Source organism: Natator depressus, chromosome 8 (genome assembly GCF_965152275.1).
Source record: "Natator depressus isolate rNatDep1 chromosome 8, rNatDep2.hap1, whole genome shotgun sequence".
Classification (NCBI taxonomy): Eukaryota; Metazoa; Chordata; order Testudines; family Cheloniidae; genus Natator; species Natator depressus.
The window spans coordinates 11011712-11032016 of record NC_134241.1 but is presented as its reverse complement, the minus strand read 5'-3'; the positions used below and the strand labels follow the sequence as shown (position 1 = coordinate 11032016).

The following is a 20305-nucleotide window of genomic DNA, read 5'->3' as shown; positions in this document are numbered from 1 at the left end:
TCTTATGCATGGGGAGCCACAAAGGGCTGCTATGCTGGCTTTGCACAGGTAAGAGTTAGTAATCAGAAAGTGAGAGGCGACGTCTACACTAAACAATTATGTCGACCTAACTTACGCTGGCATACAGCCACCAGTGTTATTAAAGCGCTTGTGTGTGCACACTTGACTCTTTGTGTCAGCAGTGCACATCCTCCCTAGGAGCGCAAGTATCAATCGGATTGTCAACGTGGGGCATTGTGGGTCAGCTCCCGGAGGCCAGTAGCAGTCGACCAAGCTACGCTCATGCTGTGTTGACCTAATTACATTGACCATGACTTTCCGTTGCCCCGGGAGGTGATGTTACAGAGGCACTTGTGTCGGCAGGAGCGAAACTTAAGTGAAGACACTTCCACACTAAGGTTGATGCCAGGCAGCTTATGTCAACATAACCATATAGTGTAGACCAGGCTAGAGAGAGAGAGAAAGACTTCAAACCCCACTTGCCATAAGTAAAAACACAAACCTGGAAATATATTTAAGGGGGAAAAAATCCACATGCCAATCTGACCCTAAAGTCAGTGGAAAATGAGGGCCTTTATTGTATGTTACACAGATTCATGCTCAACCTGGCCCTATGTAATGGGCAAGGGAAGATGCCCTGACATCACGCTCAGTGGTGGGATATAATCGGCGTGTGTGTTTTTTGGCTCTCTTATCACTTCAGTTCTTTCTCTCCCTTGATCGCCAAGCCGGAGCAGGATGCTAACACCTGGTTACATGTTTATATGGCTTGGGATCCGCGGCGGGGGCGGGAGCTGCGCTCCCCGGCCCGGGGGCAGCGCGATCCCATTCCCCGGCCCCGCCCCCTGCCCGGCCCCGCTCCGTCCCGTATTTAACCGCGGCTGGCCGCCCCGCCGGGGTCTCACTTGCCCCGCCTGCTCCTATCCAGTCCCCGCGGCGTGCCATGGAGCGCGGCGTGCTGCTGCTGGCGCTGGCCTGGGCTCTGGGGGTGACCCTGTCCGGGGCAGCCAAGAGCCCCTACCAGCAGGTCCTGCAACACAGCCGGCTGCGCGGCCGGCAGCACGGGTAAGGCGGGCTCCGCTGGCCGCGCGTCTGCAGCCCGCTCCGGCCGCCCTGCTCCGCAGCGCCTGGCCGCGGACCTCTGCCGGCGGGGGACGGCGCCCGCCCCGAGCGGCGGGGCTGGGTGGAGGATGCCCGGGCGCCAGGCTCGGCCGGACGGTAGATGGGTGGGCTTGAGGCTTGAGTTCAGTGATTCATTCCTGCAGGGCCGGCCGGCCTCCCAGGTGCAGTGAGCTGCCTCTCTCGCTGCTGCAAGGCTAGAGAGAGAGACTGACCAGCCGCAAGACCGGTCAACTCCAAGGGAAACTATCCGCCCTGGTAGCTAAGGAGTCAGGGCTTAGTTATCCATCCCCCTGGGTTTGCAAGTACTGGGGTAGATACTGCTTAGTCGGTTTAATCATTTGTATTGGTACAATCAGACTTAGAAGCATACAATGAAATATACTCGAATGAGATGCTGCCTATATCAATCAGGACTCTCAGAAGTGAGTGTATGCATGCCCATATATAACATTTTATTTATATATAGAGAGAGGTGTGTGTACACACCTTTTGAAACTTAGAGTGCGCTAGGATGAACACATCGGCTACAACCTGGAATAATGGTAGAGATGCCAACATTCAGCTTATCTCCAGTAGTGTTAATCACTAAAATACTGCAGGATGTACCGTTGTCACCTGCGGACAAGCTTAATCTTTCTGTGCCCCCAAAGTAGGAAAGAATTTGTTGAAAAATATTGACCATAACGACATTTCGATGGGACAACAGGCAATTCCAAAGTTTGTAAGCTGCCTCTCTTTTCCACCTAATGTATCTCAGAGGGGTTTCAATAGCTTTATTAATGGTTGTAAGGCGCCCTGAGCTGCTAAGAGGAAAGGTACTTACATACAAGCAAAGTTACATGGATGCTGTTATGTTGAACAAATGTTTGCAAAACTAATAATATGATAGTGTATATTTATTTAAATATAAACCGTAGTGAGAATGTGTCACAAAATAACAATAACAGATTTTATGCGTGTCTTATTTTTCCCTTTAGTGCCTTGGTATTGCACGGGCCATTTTAGACCAGTTTACAGTGTTATATTTCTGTACTACTCATAAAAGAATTTCTGTTTAGAATGGCCCTTCATGGCCAGGACTTTATTGTCTGTTTTTGTCTATAAAGACTTTGGCACAGTTCTGATGCTAGACTAGTGGCTCCTTGGGGCAGGGACAATCTTTTATATTTGTGCCTGCAGACCACCAAGAATGTTATCCACATCATGCAAAATCAAGACTACAGCATCTAAACAAAGCATGAGAAAGAGAAGGTGTTTGTAGTGAATTTTACATGGCGTGTTTGCATGATGTTTTAATTTGTCTTACATTTTGTTGATCTGCGGAGTTGAAATTTTCCATGTCTATTTCTGGTTTAATTTTATTTTTATGTATTCTGAAGTAATGTCAGACAGATTTTAAAGGGCTTTTTTCCCCTGAGCAACTGTAGCATTTCATGAAATCTTTTCAATAGATCTTAAAAGCATTCTTGACAAAAGTAATCCGTTCTTTAGTTGTATGCTTCTCAAAGAACATCTAAAAATGTGTATAGACGTCTTCTCCTGGATTGGTAACACACTTGGTACTGATGCTGGTTCTGTTGACACAGATGCATTGTTAGCTATAACACGAACTGTGAAATCTGTAGTTTGTGACACTGAGTCACATCTGTCTTGAGATCTGACTGGGAATCTCATAGAATCTTGAAATGGGTACAAAATTCACATGACTCACCATTGCAACATGATGTTGATTAAAGAGAAGCTACAGGTCAGATGGGTAGTTGGAGACAAGGCCACAAAAGGTGGGTTTTTTGTTTTTGCTTCTTTTTAAAGGAAAAAATTTTGAAATATTGCAATCAACATGTCACCTGGAAACTAGATCAGCTGTTGTAAAAAACAGTATATTAGTTTGTGTTTTAATGAGATATAGAACCTTAACGATGAGTTCTAGAGGCTATTGCTTGCAATGTTGCCCTCCATGTACATATGCCTTGAAAGTAAACAATGGCCAAATTCTGCCAATAACTTTAAGATGAAAGTGTGCAAATAGGGCTTTAGTAACTTACCAATCTTACATTCATTTAATGTATTTTCCCTATGACTCTTCATTTCTGGAGACAGAGGAGAATGTTGTTGCCAGTACAATCATTAGAAGTAGAGGCAGACTTCTTCCACTGCTTTCTTAGCAGCACTGGCATCTCTGAGGGAGAGCAAGAAGTGAGTGTTCATGGATGAAGTGAATCACATGCTGATGTAAATCCTGCATAACTGAAAGCAGAATTTGGCCCACTAGTCCCTTTCTGATGGACAGAGCTTTACAAAAGCAGTTCAGTTTTATCAGCATCAAGTAAGAGCAAACTGAGTATTTGGATGCCAGCGTAGCAATAGAGAAACAACTAAAGAATTCTTGGACATAAAGTACATCCATGTATCATTAGCAGAGAACTTAAAAGGGCTAGATTCTGTTACCCTTACTCATGTTGTATATCACCTTGCTCCATGAGTAGTTCTATTGAAGCCAATAGTACTAATTGCATAGGAAGATCCTACTCAATAGGAGTAAGGGAGACAGAATCTGGAGCTACAGAAATAAGTGACAACTTTTGCACATTTTTTTAAAAAAGTGAACAGGGGGCAGATCTGTGAGTGGGGCTGCAGTTAAGAATTGCGGAAGGTAAATTAACACCAACATAGAAATATTTGCTTGGAAAAAGTATTGAGGGACAATAATGCATTTCCACTGTCATAAAATAGGTAGTGACTTATTCCATTGAAGGCAGGTAGGTAAATCATTATGATCGAACTGCATATTATTTTTGGAAGCATCCATGATGTGCTAGGCTGTTTCCAAACTTTCAAGGCCAGTCCCTACTCCAAGGATATCTGTTAAGGACCGACTGGCGAGAAGCACGTGATAGACGAAAGGAAGCAATTTATATGTCAACTTGTTTCACTGTAAATTGTTGCACAGCTAAAGTAAGGGACTTAAGTGCAGACAGTGTAGAGTACTGGCAGATTCATTTAAATCTAAACTGGGCAGAACACTGGAATATACATTGCAACTACTCCAGCTTTGTTATGGGGATCACGGAAAACACAAAGCAGTGTTTTTTTTGTTTTTGTTTTGTTTGTTTTTCTTTCCTGGGGCTTGATCTGAGCCTGCATGGCATTGTACTGACAAATCAAAACCTGAACAGCAGCAGCATGTAGCTTCAGTATTTTAGCTTTACAAAAGGTAATTGGGTAATATGAAAACAGTACTCAGAGTACAAAGTATTTCTTCACCAGCCTCTTAACAAGTAGGAGACCATTCCAAAGGATGCAGAAGAAATGATAAAACTAGTTCTCCAGTAGCTAGACACGTAAAGGATGAATCCTGGAGGGGATTGACCAATCAAATGGACACTGAAATCTAGGAGCTCTTTGGTTGTCATGTATTAGTAACCAGTATTGCTCACTGCAATATGGGAGTAGCCAAGGTAGGCTGAGTCAGAAGGTGCAGGAATGTCTGTGGGTTGTATTTCTGGGGCGGGATCCTCCACTGGTGTCCATTGGCATAGCTGCACTGATGTCAATGGGGCTAGGCCAAGCTACACCAACTGAAGAGCCAGCTGTGTGATTTATTTTTAGTAGTTTTTAATTATTTCCCCTGCATTCCTAACATTTGGCACGCAAAGTGCAATGAACACTTTCAAGCAGAAATGTGTTCTTTTTATTGAAAATGGCAGAAGTTATGGAAGCTGTGAGTGAGGCACTGAGAGCCCTCAACTTCCTTTGGCTTCAGTGGGTGCCGAAAGTGCCCGGCACCTAGCAGGACTGGGCTCTGTCTCTATAGATGAAAGCTGTGGCGAGATTAAAAAAGACTTACTGAAGAGAAGCCACGCTCCCACTGAGACTGGCAGTGGATTTAGCAAACATATAGTAGAACCTCACAAATTCATACTAATGACTGGGAGACCAACCATTGTTGCACAAAAGCGCAGTTCTCCAGTGAGAACACGAATCATGCAGGTGGGGGAGGACGAATCAATACTACACCACAACCTCTCCTGTGTTCATTTGGACAAGTAAGCATTGTTCGTAATACCTCCAGAGCATATGTGCAAACAGGCTGGAGTAGTATATTTTGCCAGAGTAAGCCTAAGTAACAGGAGACCACTGTGATTTGTTTCTCCCCACCCCCCACTCCAGGTTTATGGCTCAGTGAATTACAGCTCAGCTGACTCCTGTCAGGTGCAGAGCACCTCTTGGGTGCTGGCACTCAGTGCTCTGCAGGAGTAGGCCATTAGTAACCCGCTGCTGGAATTATTGGGAACTGACTGACGAAACAATGTATTTGAGCCGAGTTACATTCAGAGCTTGACCCTGAATGGTGCTGAGCATCCACAGCTCCTGTTAACTTAGCTCTGAGTTGTGGGTGTTCACCACATCTAGGGATCAGGACCCAGGGGCGGTAGTTTGTGGGGAAACATCCCATCCCTAAAGGCAACCAACTCTACTGCCAGAATTCACCATCCTTTTGTCCATATCTTGCTACTCCTGAAATCCTCATAGGTTAGTGTACAAACCTATATATGGACCCTATTCATCAGTTAGCAGGGACTCTTTGGAATGTGCTCTATCCTGTGAGATGCTGAGCACTTTGGCCCTGATCCATTGACTTCCGTGGTACTAGTCATGTGCTTAAAGTTAAGCATGTGCTTAAGTGATTTGCAGGATTGGGGCCAGAGTGCATGGACCCTTGCGGGATAACTGATGGATACTATCAACATGCTCATATTAATCCATACTGTGAAGAAGTTACTGTGTTGAAACAGTAGCACACGTTAACTCTTAGTAACACAACAATTCTAATTTCATGTACAAAATAGTTCTAGTTTAATCTTCAGCTAAGGATCCTGATATTTTTAATTTAAAAAATTATTTTTTTGGTTACGTTTATTTAAATATCTTCACACTGTTATCTACTCTGTCAAGTCTTTATCTGAAGCTTATTTTCCTTTGCAAGTTGGTGTCCATAGTGGAAACACTGATGCAAGTGTAATTTTAGCTGTCATTTTTTACCGTTGAGGGGATGGAAAAGGTCAGGTTTTTGCATTCCGGAAAGAAAAAAGTCCTGGCTTGATGAAGGGAGAGCTCTTTCTCAGTTTAATTTATAGTCCTCCTTATACATTCTGATCTCTTAGAAAGGTAAATTGCAGCTATAAAATATTCCTCCTTCATAAAAATCAAAGTGCTGCTTTCAGGCCTACTGTCAATGGGGTGTCTCTTAATGTTACATGTCTGAATGAGGGAGAAACTTACAGTATCTTTTCTGTCTTTCTTTATAGCCCTAATGTGTGTGCTGTGCAGAAGCTTCTTGGAACAAACAGGAAATACTACACAAACTGCAAACAGTGGTACCAGAGAAAAGTCTGTGGAAAATCAACGTAAGTACTTGAGAGTATCTAGAATCTCACTAGAAAGCTTCAGTATGGATACACACATTGGGCTTTTTTGGCTCAAAACAAAGTGTTCTGAAAAAGAAACAGCTGTTGTTAAACATGCTGGACATGGAATTACAATGTAGGGCTTCTTGTTTATATGTACTTCAATTAGAATGCTGATAACAGCATTTAATTAAACTGATCTGATTTTTTTTAAACAGTGCATTTTGGGGAAAGGCACTCATACTTATGAGACCTTGTATCATGTGCTAATTGGAATGAATGCTCAGACACAAACTACTGCTTGACTCTCAAGAGTTGAGAAGTCATTGGAAAGGTAAGGAAGGGCCACTTGCACTGAGGCCTTAAATGCGATTTAAGTAGTGTCCTATCCTTGGCACTAATGTGTTAATTTTGCTCTTGGTGAGTTAAAAACATGTGGAGCCTTCTTATTTCTTATGCATTATACATTGAGTCTTCAGCATTCATTCCCAAACAAATCTTTCTGACTCATGATTTCGCATCTGTAAAATTTTGATAGTGATCCGCAAGCACTTTGATATGTTAAGGATGGGAAAGGGCTACATAAATCTAAAGCCCAATTATTTATTATAAATTGGGGTGTATTTTTCTGCATTTACAGAGCTCTCAGAGCTGTAATGAAGTATGTACAGGTGTTACCTGGTACCTAACTGTTCATCTCCCAGATCTAGAGATGCTTCTATCTAAAGAAGTGGCTCAAAGCTGATGGATGTTGGGAACAACATAAAATGCATCTACATATGTAGATTTTTGGGTGAAGGAGGAAAAAATGAAGTGAGAGGGTGCGGTCAGATTAAGACATAATTTTTCCTGAAAGAGTCATCAGGAAACTAATTAGGCTTTCAGATCAGTTCTGTGCCCCAACCTGCAAATATTAATCTTCAACTAGCCGTTGCATAAAGCAATCTATTTAACCAGCCTCAGCACATTCTTTTGAAAGGTGCAGTCTTCACATAATTTAATAACATGTATGCCCTGCTTCCTGCCGGACTTGAGATGAAGTCTGTCTCTCTTCCAAGAGACACAAACCTTTGCAAGGTCACACAAGCCCCAGAAAATCATAATTTGGGTCTGAGGTAGCTTCACAAGCTTCTGAAAGACAAATGCTAGTCGGAGGGCTTTATGTGTTCTAGTTCTGGGTTTTCTAGCACCAGTGTTAAACAAAGGTTTCCATGCAAATTTAAAATAAATGCAAGAGTTGGAATGAAAGGATTAGCAATTTCTACTGGACTGAGCTCATGTGTCGAAAATCATTTTATCAAGAGAACTGACATCAAATCACCCAGATGTTTGTGAGAACATTTGGGAAAGTATTTTACTGCCCAGTCCAGTATGGAACCAAGTCTTTTGGGATGTCTTAACTGTCTCTCGAGTTCAAATGAAATAAACTTTCTTTGCTAAACAGCAAACTCCAAGATCTTTCACAGTGTCTACCTGAATGGACAAACTGGAGTTTAAGTTGGCTTCTAAAGAAAACAGTAGATTGGCTCAACTGGATGTACTGAGCCTCAGTTTGGTTCCCTGTGTTAATTGTATAGTGAAGAGGTCGGAAAACCAGAAATTGCCGCTTAACACAGTTTCTGGACTTTCAGCATATTTCCATCTGATTCATCTAAAGGAGGGGATTCCTTAGTCTTTACGTGGAGGTACTGTAACTCATTAAAACTGGAGAAGGACTATATTATCACACTGAAAATATAAATGGTTTCACTCATCTATACCAAAATGTTTACTACAGCAAGAGTATACAATAATGCAAAAAAACCTCAGGAAGAGCAAATCTAGATGACTCTCAGGATTAGCAGTGCTACAACACCTCATGCCTGTAGCCTGCCAGCTTAAAAAAGGGGTCGATAACCATGACCACCTGACAGCTACATGGTGGCCTTCGTGAAATGAGTGTGACTTGAATCACGTTCCAAATAGATGAGTCTTCACGTCACCTACCCACAATCCTATTCGATGCTATTGGCAGTTTTAGCGGAGAAAACCAAACCTCTGAGGGCAGGATTGTGCCGCACATGTATCTGTTGGTGAGCCCTTATTTCTGTGACTAGTCCCATTTGAAGTAAATGAAACTACTCTTGGGAATATGGGGTCACCAATGTAAGCATCAACATATCCTCACAAGAGGTCTCCAAGTTAACACATAATGTCTGTTAGGGATACAGAGGTCTGATATCTTTGCTATTAAAGTTTCAGAGTATGAATTCAGACAAGTCACCAGCACCGCTGGGAGGTGAAGACCGACATGGATGTCTTCAACTTTTGAATGAACAGGAAATTGACACCCCAGAAATATTAGCAAAGAAAAACTCTATTTGGGTTTGCTAGATCTCCCCAAAAAGGCACTGGAGTAAGGGATAGCTGAACATACCAATGGTTTCATTCATAGCTCAGATAAGACAAGATGATTCTTCTTAACATCAGTCTTTTTGGCTTCACCCAGACTCCTAATACAAAGATATTTTAGCCTGGAAGATGTGGGGGTGCCAGTACTAACTGAGGAAGCAATGAGTCTATTGTACAAGAAGCATTTCCAGTAGCAGGATTTGGCTCCCCAGACCCACTCCCCCCAAGAATAATAATTAAAAAAACAAACACGGGGTGGGGCAATGAGAAACCTGCATGTGTAAACAGGGCTGAATAGCAGAGTCAAGGTCAGCTATATGAAATGGAGAGGAGAACTAATAATGTCCATTTTCTATTTTAGCACTGCATACTGCTCCCAGCCCCCATCATTCTCTGAGAGGTGCAGGGTTTGCTTCCTCCCCAAGTGGACAAAAGGTGTAGGGTCTGTCCCTTGCCTGGCAGATTCTGGGGTGTCTTCATGAGGCTTGTGCCTCCATGCTGGCTCTGATAGCGCCCCTTCCTGGCTGAGGCTCCCAGTGGTTCTACATATCCAAGGCGATGCAGGCTAGGGCTAGATTACACTTTCCCTGGTAAAGTCCATGGGAGGCTAAGAGCCCATCCCCAGCTTGCTCACTCCCACTGACCCATCCCATCTCCTCCCTTCTTCCTCCCACCCTCGCTGTGGATGCTGGATGAATGAAGAGTGTTCCACCAGCTTTGCTGAAGTGGCTGAGACCCCTTAATGCGTGGCGTGGGGTGGGGGCAGGCAAGTTTGATGTGGCCCATGATTAGGAGATATAGAATTATACATTTAAAAGGGAATACTTGTTTTGATGTCCCCTCCCCTGTGGAGGTCACATCTACTATGTGAAAAAAAAGGAAGTGTCTCCAGCAAACGTCTCTGATTAGCACTGTAGTGCTGGACCCAGGTGGGAGAGTGTATCAGGGAAGTAGGCCTCATGCTCTAAGCAAGTTGCATTAGGTGCTTGGATTTTTACCAAACATTGAAATAAGATCCCTGTACCTATCCTGCCAAGCATGTACTCTGGAGAGATGTCAGTTGAAGACCATGTTTCCCGGAGAAAGCCAAGCCAAGTCAAGATCCTCCATGTGGATCAGAGAGGAGATTGTCGTCAGAATGAGACAGGTAGACAAGTTGTTTCAGCCCTGAAGTAATAGTAACTTCCAGTCCCGGTAGGATAAGCAGGTTTACTTGCTTAGGTCCAGTGGAATGCAGTAGTAAAGGACCTGATTCTGCCACCCTTGCCTGCATTGAGTAATACCTGAATTCATGAGCTGTTCCACTGATTTCAGTGGGCCTACTTAAGGAGTTGGGCCTGGCGCGCACACGCGCGCGCACACACACACAGAGCGAGCATGTGTAAGAATGCTATAGCAACTGGACAGGAAACATGGCTCTTAGTAAACTAACATTACTTGGCACTTAAGTTATCTTTGATTTCTATCGGGGGTAGCCGTGTTAGTCTGTATCCACAAAAACAACAAGGAGTCCGGTGGCACCTTAAAGATGAACAGATTTATTGGAGCATAAGCTTTTGTGGGTAAAAATCCCACTTCCTCAGATGCATGGAGTAAAAATTACAGATGCAGACACAAATATACTGACACATGAAGAGAAGGGAGTTACCTTACAAGTGGAGAACCAGTGTTGACAGGGCCAATTTGATCAGGGTGGATGTAGTCCACTCCCAATAATAGATGAGGAGGTGTCAATTAGTATATTTATGTCTGCATCTGTAACTTTCACTTCATGCATCTGAAGAAGTGGGGTTTTTACCCACGAAAGTTTATGCCCAAATAAATCTGTTAGTCTTTAAGGTGCCACCGGACTCCTTGTTGGTTTTTGATTTCTATGTAACTTATTTGTGATCTCAGTCATTGGGAGATGAGTGGCTGGTTTATATGGCCAAGTTTCCTGTTTTTTACATTTACAACCTGTATGTATTTTTATAGCTGCGATTCCCAGTGGGTAGACTTTAGCATTTACACATGATATGGTGGAATAGTTACATCCCTGAATGATCTACATTATTCCTGCACATAACTGCAGGCACAAAAGGGGAATCCAAGTTTTAAAAAATCTGGCCTATAGATTTTTTGATATATGTATGTTGCCCCCGTCCTTCATTTTAGAAATCACATTATTCTTCTACATTAATGGTTTAAAACACAGCAGTTAGGGACCACTCATGCAAATGTGACTGTGGGTTGTCTCATAGATATCAACAGACTACTTATGGTAGTAAGCACCTGCCTGGTGGCAAGTTTTTTGCAGGCTTTCATTCTTAAGTCATATCGTGTGGACCATTTCTGTAAAATACTTGAGCATCTATGCAATACACTGTATCTGATTGATAATGGAAATTTCAACACATGTATCAAATGTGACTCCAACCATCTTGTCTGCTTCTTTGGTGTTCTACTCTTTGCTAAAGAATTGAATTGTCTTCATTGGAAGAAATGAGATGATGTGGGATAAGACGGTGGGCAAGATCTTCATGCTGGCAATTAAGCAAATTTCCCCTTTTGGTTATGTAGTTAATCCAAAGGCAAAGGGGTATTTTATTTATCTGTCTGTATTTATATTTTCCTAAATCCAATGGCAGCACTATTAGAGCCTTATGCTTTTTGAATCATGGACATAATTAGTCTCCTTACTTTTCTGTTAAGAACAGAGAGAGAGCCTGGATAACTTTGCTTTTTAAATCCTTCAAAAAATCATTGATCGTATGAAGCTGCCGCTGACTGCTTTCCCGTGTTCCCATGCTGGTTTAACATTCTTCTTTTGGCTGATGTGATTTCTCCAGCTCAGGAAAAGACCAAGTCTCTGGTTCTCGTTGTAAAACACAACATATGAGTTTAATTACAGAAAATTATTACAAATGGATCTTTATTTGGTAGTGTATGCTTGAGCTTATTTTTATTACCTTGAAAAATGCACTTATTTTAATTTTGGACCCTAGGAACACAACAGCATGAAACAATGACTAATAAAAATGGGGAAGCTCAGCGTAAGTTTTACTGCATATTGAATTTTACAGTGTAGCCTTTTGAAACTAAAATCTGATTTAATAACTATAAAGATTTTACTTGAAACTATTTGACTGGGAGGGCAGGAAATTGTGGTCAGAAGGCATTAGAGAACGTATGACAAATGCTCTTTGTAGGCATTCTGAGGGGGTTGCTTATTTAACTCGCATAGCTGGCACCAGCCTTGCTGAGATGTAATGAGCTGTAACCAACGCTCAGACATCATAAACCTGTACTGTATTTGACATATTCAAGTGCTGTCAAGTAGCGTACCACCGGCTTGTTCTGTAAGTTGTGAAGTGTATTTCATGATTTTTGTTGTAAACTATGTAACGTGTAGCCATATAAGAACAAAACTTAACTGAATGCTTACACTGACTGTAAACACTCCTACAGGCTCATATGGGACTATGTACATTATGGGCAAAATTCTGCCTAACTAGCACATGTGGGCTTGGATGTGGGTTGCATGGATATAACAGAGGGCAGAATTTGGTCCTGTATTTGGAACATTCCATTTGCTAGAAATATCATTAAAACCCCTTGCGTCACACTTAACTTTCTGCAGTTTCATCTGCCTTGACATTAACAGTACAGCTGCCAACAACTGTTGCATCAATTAGCATGGGCACTTTTTTCCACTCTTAGCCAATGTCTCTCCTTGTGTTGTGTATTGTGATATACTGCAGTCTTCTTCCTTGCCTGCCCGGCGTGCTGTAGTTTCATTCCCAGTGGCATCATACAAGTGTGACATTTTGCTCCATGATAGACCTCTAGCAGGGTTAGGAGTGATGCAGCTCCCATCCAGTGTATGGCACTGAATGGGTTAAAACCCTATCCCTGATTAGGAGGTAGTTTCATCAAGTAATATGCTCTACCTGGGTCACAGCTGACTGTGGGAGAACATGGATGACTTAAGTGAGTTAGCAGGTCCTAGCTGGGAGATTGCCCAGGCATTTGAAAATGCATCTGAGCTGAGGTGGAAGCGAATGACCTCATTGTGCTGAGCAGCAGGGAGGTTTTTGGGAAGCCCTTACCCTCTGAGCACTCATCGGTGTTGTGCGTAGGCAGAGCATGTTTTGTGTGGTTTTTTTTGTTTTGTTTTGTGAACAGCCCAGGAGGGTGTTGGGTTATTTTCAGTTCCAGCCACAAAAGACCAAAGATCTCTCGGTCTAATTCATCCCTGGGGTAACTCCACTGAGGCCAGTCGTGTTACTCCAGGGATGGATTGAGCCCACTGTTCTTCACTGCCTTTTAAAATGTGCATATGTGGCACGCTCTAAGCAGAGGCACAAAAATTTAGACTGAAGATCTCATGAGCAAGCAAACAAAGCGGAATCCCTCCCCTGAACAGCTCCACATGCTCCCTGCCCTTTCCACTCCTCACCCCAAAGGCAAAAGCTGGAGGAGGCAGGCGAGTCTTATTCCATGCCCTGAAGCACAGAATCTGGCTCTGGTGGACAAAGAGCCAATTTCACAGCCAGAGCCTTTCTCCTAATACCTTCCCTGCTTGTGTAACCCACACACCTCCTGGGTGTAGTGTTCTGTCCCATCTAGTGGCACCAAGACCACGTAGTGAGAGAGATTAATGAGTTTGCTCTACAGCCTTAGCTAAGAGGTTTTTAGCTCATGCGGTAGAGGCTCATGCACTAAGCTTCAGAGGTCCCCACTTCAATCCCGCCTGCTGACATCTGGGGTCTGTCGGCGTTACACTTGCAGCACCTAGATGTTTAAAACCAAGGCCCATTAGTTGATCTCAACTGCTACAATGATGATCTACCCCAGTTGACTTCCCCATGTGGTCTAGAGGCATCTGCTCAGATAGCCAGGATTTAAACCATTCAGGACTTTTACAGATGAAAACCAACACCTTAGATTGCTCCGCCCCTGAGAAGCTAACAGGAAGTTAGGGGAGGCTCTGGAGAAGTGCCACAGCTTTTACTCCAGTCAGTACAGAAGGTGGGCTGTTCAGAAGTATCTAAGAAGGTATTGCGGCAACCCATTTGAGAGGTCGCCATGGCATAGATACCAAAGATATGAGCACCATATAAAGACCTAGATTGACAGATATGGCTTCAGCAAATTCTGTGTTGGAGAGGAGGAACGTACAGCGTTTTTGCTTTTCCGGTTGATATGGAGCTGGTCACTCTGCAACAGAAGGTCAAAACTCTGCCCCTGATGGTTGGGCATCGATCACATGTTCTAGTCTGTCACCAGTTTCATTGGCCAGTGAAAGTATTTGGTGTCCTCTTGTTGGCTGCTGATGTCCCACCCCTGCCTCCCCAGGGATGTTGTAAGGGTAGCAAGTTTAAAAGTCAATATTTTACACAGCCCTGTAACTTTGCATGGTGCTTTACAGATGTGTCAAAAGAGGGATGACACTTGCCTGGGGGAGGAAGAGAGACTCTCTCTCTCTCAGCTGCCCCTAGCACCATTACCACATTGAGCCCCTCAACAGAGGGAGATGCTAACGGTCCTCTCCCTTGTGGGAAAGAGGCTGCAGCCTTTTCCTCTGATACAACTTCCCCACCCTCAGCAGCCTTTCCATTGCTGGGGGCAGCCTCCAGTGGGGTTTCCCTGGAATGAGTTCAGACCACATTCTGTGATGCGTATCAGCAGTTTCCTGCTCTGTTAGTCATAGCTCATTAATCTCCAGTCAATCTGTAAATAAACCTTTTAACAACTACATCAGAGCTCAAGAATTAGTTATGCTGAGCTTTGGAATGATTTCTGTTTAATCCGCTCCCTGTCTTTGATTATGGTTCTGAACTGAGGAACTGTCTAGACTGGAGTTAGTGTGTTTGGTGGAAGAAGGGAAATCAGAGTTACAGGGGTGGGAAAGAGGAAAGACAAAAGTGTGTGTTACTAATGACCATGGAAAGTAGGAGAACTGAGAGAAGTGGAACAGCAGGGTGTTAAGATTCCAAGTTGTCAAAGGAAGGAATTGCTTTAGGCAAATTCTTTCCTACATGGAATATATAATGTCTAGACAATCAGTCTGGATTTGCTTTGTAATTTTGCTAAGAAACCATGACACAAAATTTATTTGCTGCCGTCACAGAAGTGTGGGTATTTGTTTCACTTACTGACTCCTAATTACCCAGAGGAATTCTGTTTAAATTCAAGGCATTTCACTGTTTTTGTTGGTTTTTTTTTTTAACAGTGGTCAAATGATGACGAATATCTGAGGGCTTTGGGGTGGCTTGTTTGTTTTAACCCAGCTCCTTGAAGGTCAGCTCTTGAGGGTCCGATGTTAGACTTGCCTCCAATTCAGTTATACTCTGAAGTTCTGCAGAGGGGAAAAGAGTATCTTGTAAGAGGAGTGTCTGCTCTTCTTCTTTATGGTGACACTAAGATCAAATTGTTTGTTTTTGTCCCCTTCTATCAGCTGTAAAGGTGACCATTAAAACAAACTTCAGAGAAAAATAAATTGGTAAATTCTGTGGGTTTTTTGTTTTATTCCCCTGCCCTCCCCCTGCCCCCCTTAACATAGACACATTTTCTTAAGGGGGCAGATCTGAAAACAACGCTTCTGCCTGCACTTGTTTCTTAAACTGTAAAGTGGTACATGCAATGGGCTAGTTCCTTGGTTGATATAAATGGCTATAAGTCAATGTAACTACATTGATTGACCCCACGTAAGGATCTGGCCCATTGGTGGATTATTTTGTTATAACGGATCAGGCAGGTTAAATGAAACCGACGGTTCTGTAATCAATCAGTGGTTCAGTCCTTGCTATAAATTCTTGGGACTTACTAATTGCTATCGGTGACTAGTTCACAAGTTGCAGTAATTTACACAGCTGCTGTAGATGTAAGTTTGCCACTTCCAATGATTTTTCTGGCCCCGCATGTCAGTGTGTGTGTATAAGAGATTGCAGACTCCGTTCCCACTCATTGTAAATAACTGCAGTTGGTGAACTAATCTGCTCTGGCAATTAATAAAGTTGCAAAGCTTTGGGTGTAAATGAGCTAATGGCTTTTCTAAAGGGAAGAGTTGGGCTGACAACAGGGCTGAAAGAAAACACGAGGCTGCTTTGTTAAGGGAAACATGATGGAATTAAAACGTGTTATCCAAACAGTGATTAAATGTGGTTTACAAGCCCAGGAGATACCAGAATAGCTTGTTTTAATGTGCTAAAGTGAACTGGCGTTTGCAGTTTCATTCCTTACCAAGTAGACACAAGGGACTGTTACTGAGTGCTCCAGATATTATTTGAGATACATTAAAACAACAAGGAGTCCGGTGGCACCTTAAAGACTAACAGATTTATCTGAGCATAAGCTTTCGTGGGTAAAAACCTCACTTCTTCAGATGCCCCTTTAAGAGACATTGTAACTCAAAGCCAAACAAAGTAATTAAAACTACTAAAATTTAGGAGTTTTCTTCTGCCTCAAATGTGTCATAATATTAGTGTACAGTGTCAATCGACTTATACTTTTCCTCCCCACCCATAGAATTCAGTTCTTGGCTTTATAAAAGAGAAATACAGTCTGAGTGATTATTACTAGTTCTAGAACATATGGCTGCACCTCTGTGAGGAAGCAACATTGCATGGAGGCCATACTTGAATCCTGTATGTAGGCTTTTGGTACCCTAGTGTAGTATAGTTGTAACTATCTTGGGGTTCATTTAAATAACAAACCAGTGAATGGGAAAGGAATAAAACTTTAATTAAGCAAACTGGCAGGCACTCTGGTGAACTGCTGGGTGCAGCCATGTGCAGTGTTCCCAATCCCTGTCTTCAGGGTACATCTCCAAATTGCTATGTTCATAATGCTGTCCCTTATGAGGGAGTGTCTCCTAAATTATAATCTTCTACAAACCTATCTCTACAATAGTTAGCATTGCATGTATCAACTGCCATTGCACTATTCTCTAGGTGGTTGTTTAGGATGTGATATTTTGGTCGAAAATGGGGTGTCATGTATACTGCACAGTGATTAATTATATGGGATTGTATGAGTATGGAGTGAAGGACTCACTTCCCTCCTCCTCCAGTGAATATGTAAGGGCTATAGAGGTGAGATCTGTTTGTATAAAGGGGCATTGACCCCCCCCCACCCCCCTTCACAGTAAATGAAATACACAATGAACCCTTTTAGAGTAGCAGCTGTCTTAATCTGTATCCGCAAAAAGAAAAGGAGGACTTGTTAGTCTCTAAGGTGCCACAAATTTATTTGAGCATAAGTTTTCGTGAGCTACAGCTCACTTCATCGGATGCATTCCGATGAACACCGTGGCCTCAATGAATATGAGAGGAGCAACTGGCTATTAAGGTGTAAGTTAAAGATCAATCAGTGCCTGTTTACCATCCTTCCTTTTTTCCCATTGTTATGACCCAGCATTAAGCTACTGAAACTGATGAGACTTCTTAACAATGAGCAACTAACAGAAGGCATTTTGTCAATTTCAGTCCCTGGTGTGGGCCGGGGGAGCCCAGTAGTGGAGCTGGCAGGGTGACCAGATGGAGTATACAGTGTGAACGCATGTGCTTCCAACTTGTGGGCATACACCTACTGTAATGCAGAGTAAGCAAAATCCAGTTGGCTAGTAGACTGGGATAGACCAAACCCAGGTGTGGTCAAGTGAAATATAATTACTTGGTCCCAGCCAGACAAGCGGCTTACCTCTGTTATTAGGGATGATGACCTGCCCTAAGGCCAGAAAAAAAAATTGGTTTCCCACTTATATTTTGTGTTTCACCAATTGTCTACTTGGCTAGAATTCTCCTTTAGGGATAAAGTGCACTTGGCTGATTAGGTGAAATGGATTCACCAGTATATTTCGTGTGTCCCTCTCCTCTCTCAAGGACAAACTGATATGACCAGCACTTAAAAAGTCTGGGTGCACTGTCAGCATGGATGTGCTGAACATGTAAGACTGAATCTCTATCTCCATTTTCTTGCAAATACCATTGTATTGCACATGTGCTCTGTAGCACGCTTCAAGGAATGCATAACCAAGGCCAAATTTAGGCAGGTCTCTTATTGCTATCTCTCTTTGAAAACTCATGTCTAAATTGCCGTCCACTGTCACTCATAGATCTCTTGTAGGGTAGGTCCCTACATACAGTAGAAGTATGATTTGCATCCAACACACTTTAATTTTTTTTTAAATGAATCCGTGTGACTTTTGAGTTCCAGGCTGTTTTTCGGCAAGTCACCTTATTTGTATTTTAAATAAATAAAATAAAAATCTTCATCTTGCTGTAATGGTCGTTGTGAATCAGTCACCTTCTTACTCTACCAGCTGGCATTGTCAGATTGTTTTCAGCCCTCCGTTTGGCTTTACAGTGAACAAACCCTCAAGGGAAATGTTGTTTGCTTTATGCCAAGATGGAAGCTTGCAATCTTGAAAGAGATAATAGATTTATATTGGGGGGGAAAAATCCACCCCCCTGAACCACATAGTGCTGCCTACACTGGGGGTTAGGTCGGTATAACTATGTCAGCAGGAGAGCTTCTCCCATCAATATAGCTACCGCCTCTCACGCTGGCGGGAGAAGCTCTCCCACCAGAGTAGGAACAGCTTCACTTAAGTGCTACAGCAGCCCAGCCGCAACCATGAGCTGCACTGGTGCAGTATTTTAAGTGTAGACCTGCCCAAAGAATAGCTAGTTACGTAGCCAGGAAGGATTTGCTTTAGGCCCTCAGCACAACACACATAGGAACTGTAGTCAAATGTAGAGAACAGCAGTTGGCCCTCCATGATTATCTTGGGCTGCCTGGCTAGAAGTGGTATGGATTGAAAAGCTGTTTGTCATTATCTGCGGTGTCTGTGTCCTATTACAGAATGATCAGCTACGAGTGCTGCCCTGGATATGAAAAGGTACCTGGAGAAAAAGGCTGCCCAGCTGGTAAAAATGTGTTCTATTTATATAGATGCTTTATAATTCTACAGCTCTAGCATAGACAGTTATTCAAAGTGAATTTGATTCTTGGGCATTATGTGTGATTTTTGTACTCTCCTCTCCATGGAAAGGGCAGACCCACCAAGCGGAGCACTAAGTTATGGGACCCATCAGCTCCAGTACATGCCAAGTTTTGACAGAAATGTTCTATCCACTTAAAACAATCAAACGCAATTTATTCTAAGTTAAGGTAGTTTGGCTGTTAGAAAATACTCATTCCGTTGGGTAATATAACTCTACTGGAAATTTAATATGAAATGATCTACTGTAACACACAGTTCTTCCAGACTATGCTTATTGTTTCCGTGAGTATGAATTTAGCAAGATCTATTTTGATTAGAAGATACAGTTTAGTGACCTCAAAAAAGATGGGGAATCCCCTGGATACAGTAACAAATGGTTTCTGCTTTGTCTTTTAATCATTCCCGTGGGCGTGACATCCCTACCCTACCTTTTTGCTACTATGGGAGTTGCAATATTTCGTTTTAAATGCTGCAGACCAAATTCTCGGCTGGCGTACATTGGTGAAGCTCCACTGAGATCAAGGTACGGTGCCAATTTATACCAGCCGAGGATCTGGCCCTGTGGAATTTGGGGCTCGTGAGAGGGAGAGGCTGCTCGTATTGGATTCAGTCAGGCATATTCATTGATGTGCCCTGTGGGAGGCAAGTTTACCTGGTGGGACGTTGCAGCAGAACAAGGTTCTGCAGTCTCCATACTAGTGGGGTGCCTGCAGTTAGTCAGCTCTGGAAATGGACAGTCTTGGTTAGAGCACCAGGGGATGCACTGGTTAAGTATATCCCATAGGCAGCTTCTATGAGAGTGAAGGACCCTAAGGGAGTCCAAGGGAGATTAGACCGGCCCTAAGGGAAGGTGGTACCACCGCTGTCCAGGGAGATTCCACCTGAGACACAGTGTACCTGGCAGTTGCAGGGAAGTACAGTTTACATCTCCTAGGACCAAAATGTACAAGATCTAAGCCCCAAAATGTGAACGCACATCTCTAAATGTGAACAATCAAGGGAAAATGTGAAACCTCAGGTCTAATGACAGACCATGTGAAATTGATAAACCTCCTTGTTTCTTGAGTTTCTAACCCCAATTACATGGGGCCCAATTTGGACTGTCGTTTTACACCAGTATAAATCCAAAGTAACTCCATTTAAGGTTGTCAATTGTACTGCTGTAATTGTGGTCAGAATCTCACCCAGTTTTAGGACAGCAGCGAAGGATAAACTAGTATTCCAATACCAACAAATATATGTTTGATGGGGACCGTTTCAGAAGAATTCAGGGATGGAGGATGAAGTTGTGTCAGCGTACAGAACGTTGCATGATTTTTATAGACTACCCTGCTATGTCTTGAGGGAGGTGGGACAAAACATGGGAAATCGAGTGGCACACCTAGACCTATATCAA

The 20305-nt window shown here is 43.0% G+C and overlaps 1 protein-coding gene across 1 annotated transcript in view; it reads left to right on the top strand.

The window, feature by feature from the left end:
- Positions 1-877: 877 nt before the first annotated feature.
- The window catches only part of TGFBI (transforming growth factor beta induced), a 36460-nt gene continuing 17032 nt past the window's right edge, over positions 878-20305 (top strand). Inside the window, exons 1-3 of the mRNA XM_074962079.1 lie at positions 878-1065; positions 6432-6530; positions 18768-18832. Of these exons, the coding sequence (XP_074818180.1) occupies positions 944-1065; positions 6432-6530; positions 18768-18832 (286 nt within the window). The 5' untranslated portion in view covers positions 878-943. The remainder of the gene's footprint in view (positions 1066-6431; positions 6531-18767; positions 18833-20305) is intronic.